This window comes from Morone saxatilis, unplaced genomic scaffold, assembly GCF_004916995.1.
Source record: "Morone saxatilis isolate NCDOM2014 unplaced genomic scaffold, NCSU_SB_2.0 Contig8, whole genome shotgun sequence".
Classification (NCBI taxonomy): Eukaryota; Metazoa; Chordata; class Actinopteri; family Moronidae; genus Morone; species Morone saxatilis.
The window spans coordinates 5,757,021-5,763,524 of NW_023340257.1; the positions used below are offsets into that span (position 1 = coordinate 5,757,021).

Sequence of the window (6,504 nt, forward strand, 5' to 3'; positions counted from 1 at the left end):
CACACTCACACGCCCGCCCACACACACACACACACACACACACACGGCTTTCTGTAAGTTTCTCAATCATCTTTATGCCCGGGCAACTTCTAACATTTGGAAACTTTGTGTTTATCATTAAGTACAAATGATTTAATTGTGTGATGATGATTGATGATGATGCTGTAATGACTGTGCGTGCACACACACCAACACATCTCATGTTTTACGGATTAAATTTCTAATTCAATTCACTTGAATTTGTTAAAGCTTCAATCGTTAATATTTTATGAAGTTTAACAGACCTGCAGACATAGAATTTCTGGAAAGGTTTATTACAACTTTGACAAACAGTTTAGCCAGATGATCTAAACCAGTGGTTCCCAACCTTTTATCTTAAGGGACCCCTTTTTCTATCACTGAGTAAACTGATGACCCCTGACTACTCTATGGATATTTTGTATGATATTCAACAGTAGAGAACAACTGATAAACTGTACAATGAACTCATAGTGAACACAATAACTGCAGTATGCTTGTGTAAAAAAGTGATTTGGATTCATTTTGAGCAGATCATTTCCTGTGAATATTGCATCAGAGATGAGTTTTCCTGATTTTTGAACATTTTTAACTATCACACAGACTACACAGAATAGCCTTCTCTGTGAGGCTTTGCCTCTATTTTTTTTTAACTAAGTACTTTTCCAATGCAGGACAGGGCTGAGTAATATATAGGTTGTGTTCTGGTCTTTAAACTTTATATCTTAAATTTAAGAAAAAAATTTTTTTTTGGTTGTCTATTTACATAAATGAGGGAAATGCTGAGGTATAGGCCTCATTTTCCTACACCCCTTAAAACAAGATGGCCTTGGGACCCCCTGAATGAGTCTGTTAATCTCTAAATCAATTCCAGACCTGACCTGAACTTTTGATACAGCCAAGAACTGCGACCATACTCGCAATCAAATATGCTAAAATCTGACTATTGGGCAGTATAGGCTACTGTAGGGGTGAACAAGGGCCAGGGGAAATAAACGACACTTAAATAAACAGTGATATGCGCAGATTGCTGAGGAAAGGCATGTGTTTAAATTCTGTTCACTGTCACAATCTGTTTCTGCCTGCCCAGACCAACTTGTTGGCAGAAGCGCACACCCAGATCTCTCCAAAATTGTGTACCAACTCCTTATCTTCATTAACTCTGTAAATATGAGGACATGAAACCAAGATTTAATGGTGAGATTTGCATGCTTTTCTGCTGGTGAGATCATTTGGAGGTTAACTGACAAACTATAACTGAATGAATTTTGAAAAAAACTAAATTTTGAGGGGCTCTCAACCACTGATGACATTGAGTAGTTGTACTAAATTATATGTATTGTATGGGGGAAAAAAGTATTGTAATGTATTTAGAATGTAATATGGAAATGTGCAATTGTTGTTAATTGCTTTAGCAATAACATGTTTTTGTTCACACCAATAAAGCCCATTGAATTTAATTGATATATGGCTTAATCTGCATTACACAAGCGCTGGCTGTGTGGCCAGTGCGTGACAGATACCTCGCTGAACTGCTGTGGCTTGCACTCCTGTGGTTTCCACACAGAGAGCACGCTGCTGCCAGTCCTATCTTTCTACATTGAGTTTGCCTTTGATAAATACAATACTTACACGGGCACTCTGGCTGCTGTAACCTGGTAACATGGGCGCTGAAATAAAAAGCGAGACATTCTGTGACGCACCTGCACTGTAACTTGTAACTTTCTAGACACACTCCCAGGTGCGTCACATAACTTCTCGCTTTTTATTTCTATGTCACATTTTAACAATTAACCTAAATTAACCTCCCAAGTATTAAATAATAGACTCCTATGACCTATCAGAGTCAACTATAACGCTAGTTTGAAAACCACTGGCTTAACTTATGGAAATGAGATCCAAGTTTTAATAAAAACGGATTATCCTTTAAAGCAAGTACTTATTAATATCATACTATTAATGATTCTGTAAGGCCTTAGGAGCGTGTGTGGTCGGTCCACAGCGTGTTAAGTGGGTGCTACATTATATAATCAGCAAAGAGAAAATAACCAAATATGCAACAGCTCACTAAAGACATGGCTCGCATCACACACAGCTTTCTCTCTTCTCTCCACTCTGTCAGACACACACACAGACAGGGCAGGAGAGTGAGGAAGGGATGGAGAGGCCATAAGGTCGCAGGAGATAATAAGGAGAGACAAAGGAGAGGAGAGCAGAAGAGATGGGAGTGAGAGAGGAATAGATAACGAAGAGATGGATAGTCTGGGTCAACCGAGGTGCTGATGTAGAAAGTGAAAGACTCAAGTAGCAGACAGAGACGAAACTCTTCAGGGGATGGCCGCAGAAAATGAACAGATGGAGGATGAAATAAAAATGTACTCATTACTCCCAATTTGTGGATGATGCATCCGAACTATTATCTCCACCTAATGATTTGCCAACATCCATAACAATAATCGGCTCCGAACAATTAAATGAAAAGTGCTTCTGCGTGGTTTCACCGAGCTCGGAGGACAGCAAGCAGCTGGTAATCCCATTCAGTATTGTGTGGTTGGTATACATTATTAATGGGGGCGAAAGCAATTAAAAGACATGTAACACTGAGCCATTGAGCCAGGCACCTCTAGCCTTGTCTGTCTTTTTGTGAAGCAAATTCCTCTCTGTGATTCCACGTATGCCCTGAAGGTAAGACGGTGTGCAGTTTAAACAGCTAAATTAAAAGCAATATTTAAAACCATAAAGACTCACTGTGCACTCAGCTTTACCTATTAGCACATTAGATTACGACCGGCAACACTTACACAGTATCTCAGCCATTATTTCACTGATTAAACTTCCATAGTGAAAGAAATAAACCCCTACAGAGCAAAACTAATGGGGCTTCAGTACGAGATTGTAGCTAACACATTAAAATGCTTAAATTAGCATGTTACACAAGCAGAAATACACACGATACAATACAGGTGCCCCCCAGGCTAACTTTAGCATGCTAATAGGTTAAATGTTAAAAAGCTAAATGTTAGCTGTTGCCTGTGGGCTAAGTGAAGTTCAGTTGGCATAGCTCTGTCCAAAGGTAACAACATCTGGCTAGTAGCAAGCTAATGCTCAATCAACATTTGTATCTTGCTTGTTAAATGACAATAGCTAATATATATAATGTAATGCAGTGTTATGTGCTACTGTGTCTGCAACATGTTGCACTGTACGTACTCGTGGTGTCCCCAGCCCAGCTCTGGGAGGTAGGGCAGCTTCTTGATCCTGATGATGGAGTCGTAGAGGGAGGGCTGCAGGGACTGGGCCACGGCGTTGGCCAGGATCACTGCTATCATCACCGGCAGGATGTGGGAGATCTGGCCAGTCAGTTCGAACACGATGACTGCGGTGGAAACCGTGTGGGTGACCGCTCCAGACAAGGCCGCCGCACCTTTGGGTGGGGGAGAGGACAGTCGGGTGAGTGAAAGAACAGAGAATCACTGTAAAGAAGCAATTGTTCAGATCAGTGGTTTTCAAGGTAGGGTCTGGTGCTAAATAAAGGGGGTCCTTGAGGGGGTTTCAGGGGCATCATCCATCAAAATGAAAAATTGTTTAATATTACCATGATTTGAAAGGGCAATAAATTACAGTTTTACAACCACAAAGCATACAATAGAGAGGATGCTGAACAATAACAACGACTCAAGAGCTTCACTACTACTGCTCAAATATCTCACTTCCCACCAGACCTGCTAATTTCTGAAAACAGAAATAGTCTCAGCAACAGAACACCACCAAGAGTGACTATAGTCAAAAATAGTCACAACAGATTCTGCTGTCAAGTTAAAAAAAATTGCATGGTGATACATTATCTCTCCACAGTCATGGGAAGCAACTCAGTACATTTACTCATGTTCTGTACTGAAGTATAATTTTGAATTACTTGTATTTTACTTGCAATATTTGACGCAACTGTTAGCGATTACTTTACAGATAAATACTTTACAAAGAAATCTTTGATGAGTTTATGAAATACAACCCAGTGGTTTCTGTCTAAAGTAGTTCAGATTAGCTCCACCTCTAAACACTACTAATAATATTTTTAGGGCGACAATGTAACATCTGTCCAAGGACTACAGATGTATAAACAGGCTTTTGGCTGACTGGTGCATTTACAGCAATGCTTATTAATGTGCCTTTTTAAATAAAATATCAAATTAATAAATAAAAATATATTCTGCTCAGGAGTCTTCTGTACTTTAAATTGGAATGGAATATTTCACACTGTGGTATTGCCACTTTTACTTAAGTAATGAATAGGAATGTAAAGGTATATAGCAAGATTGAGACAGAAATACATGAAGATGCAAATCAGTGAAATGAAAAATGAACTGTGATATCAATCGTGGTATCATGGCGCAAATACTTCAATTTCACTTTTTACAAAAGAAAGGAAATATGCATTGTTTTGCACAGTTTAAACCCTACTTCAGAAATAAAAGAGGATTCTATAATTTGATAAAGAAAATATAAGAGCAAATATTATATCGATTTTTGTCTGAGAAATAAAGGAATCTTTTTCAGTTATAATTCCTCTTTAATCGCAATCAATTCAATTTTGTTTTAAAAAATCATGAGTAAAATAGTATTGTGACCTGTATCGAACCATGAGCCATAAACATACCCGAACTGTCCACAAACTATATAAAAACATGGGGTTACAGTTTCATTACCCTCATTGCCACATGCACAGTATAGGTGGTCATATGGCTCAGTTATACTGCTACCAACACAAAAGGGTACACTATCAATATTTCATTCACATTCCTGCTTCAGATCATATACACAACATACTGTATATAGCCTACAGCATTATTGATTTAATCCACAAAACCACATTTCAACTTTGGAAATCGATTCACTCAAAGATTCTAAGTCATCATCCTGTTATCAATTTCTTCTCTCCTCTCAGCCCAGCAAACCAGATTCACATTCCTTTCCACACAATCTTCTCTCATACGCCCATAAGGCAACAATTGACTTATTCAGCTAATTCAATACAAAAGGGAACCTCGATATTTCCAAATCTTCCAATAAAGTGTTGTGAAAAGAGCAATATAAAAGCTGCATCAAAGCAGACAGAGCAGCATGGGGCGAAGTGAGCCTTCACTGCTGAACAGAGAAAATGGATGAGTCCAATCCAGAGAATGAGATGAACACTGGGAGAAAAAAAAACAGTAGAGAATGAAAGCATTAAAATAAAGTGAAAAGAGAGAGGGGAGCAGAGAGAAACAGATGGTGAATGAGGGAGTCTACAAAGGCAGGTTTCATTGTTCTTCCTCGTAACTTAATTAAGCCTGTGTATGTCTGCCTATCCTCCTCAGATAAATGCTGCTGCTCCCTCTGCCTGGCCTAACATTTAGTCCTTAAAGCGGGCTTCGCTGTGAGATGAAAGAGGCTCATCAGAGTTTCAGGCCTGTAAAAGGCTGAGTCATCAGCTACAGTTCAGCACAACAACAACATCAGCAGCAGCCCAGAAAAACAGCCGTCGCCAACCTGCAACAGTGGCATAATCAACACGGCTGTCAACAAGTAGCACGGTGGAGGGAATCACAACGCTGCATCTCATTAGACACGGAACTTCAAAAGGGACGACAATGACGTGGTGATGAAAGGGCAGCTGGTGTTTGCAAGTGATGAAGTACATTCAGGATTTTCTGTTATTAGGTCAAAAACGTCTTTTTTTGTTCAAAAAAATTAATAAGGACTGTTTGTATGCTCCACCTGTTACATATAACCAGAATCTTATCTGATCTACTTTAAATGTTGTATACGTGAATATTTATGTGAAGGAGCCCAATCAATGTGCATGTTAGTATTGCTCACTTAAAGGTCCAGTGTGTAACATTTAGTAGGATCTATTGGCAGCCATATTGACCATAACATTATGAGCACTGAGAGGTAAAGTGAATAACACTGATTAACCTCTCGTTTTATCAAGGGCTCCTGTCCAGTGGGTGGGATATATCAGGCAGCAAATAAACATTTTGTCCTCAAAGTTGATGTGTTAGAAGCAGGAAAAATGGGCAGTGTGAGTATTTGAGAGACTTTGACAAGGGCCAGATTGTGATGGCCAGACAACTGGGTCAGAGCATCTCCAAACCTGCAGCTCTTGTGGGGTGTTCTTGCCTGCAGTGGTCAGTCACCCTGTCAAAAGTGGCTACAGAAGGAAATACTGGAGACACAGGTCTTGGGTGCCAAGGCTCATTGATGCCACAATGGGGAGTGAGGCTGGCCCCGTGTGGTCGATCAACAAGACACAGCACTACTCGAAAAGTTAATTGGCTGGTTCTGATAGAACGGTGCCAGAACACACAGTACATCACAGTTTGTTGGTCTGGGGGACTCGCAGAACATTATTGAACCACCAGGGTGCCCTGAGAAGTCATTGTAGATGGAGAAAATTTACATGAATTCTTATAGGCTGAGGTCACAGAAATCAGATATGGATGA

The 6,504-nt window shown here is 39.8% G+C and overlaps 1 protein-coding gene across 1 annotated transcript in view; it reads right to left on the reverse strand.

The window, feature by feature from the left end:
* The window catches only part of LOC118341972 (chloride channel protein 2-like), a 149,556-nt gene that overhangs the window by 34,736 nt on the left and 108,316 nt on the right, over window positions 1–6,504 (reverse strand). The window contains exon 11 of the mRNA XM_035680397.1: window positions 3,229–3,442. Within this exon, the coding sequence (XP_035536290.1) occupies window positions 3,229–3,442 (214 nt within the window). The remainder of the gene's footprint in view (window positions 1–3,228; window positions 3,443–6,504) is intronic.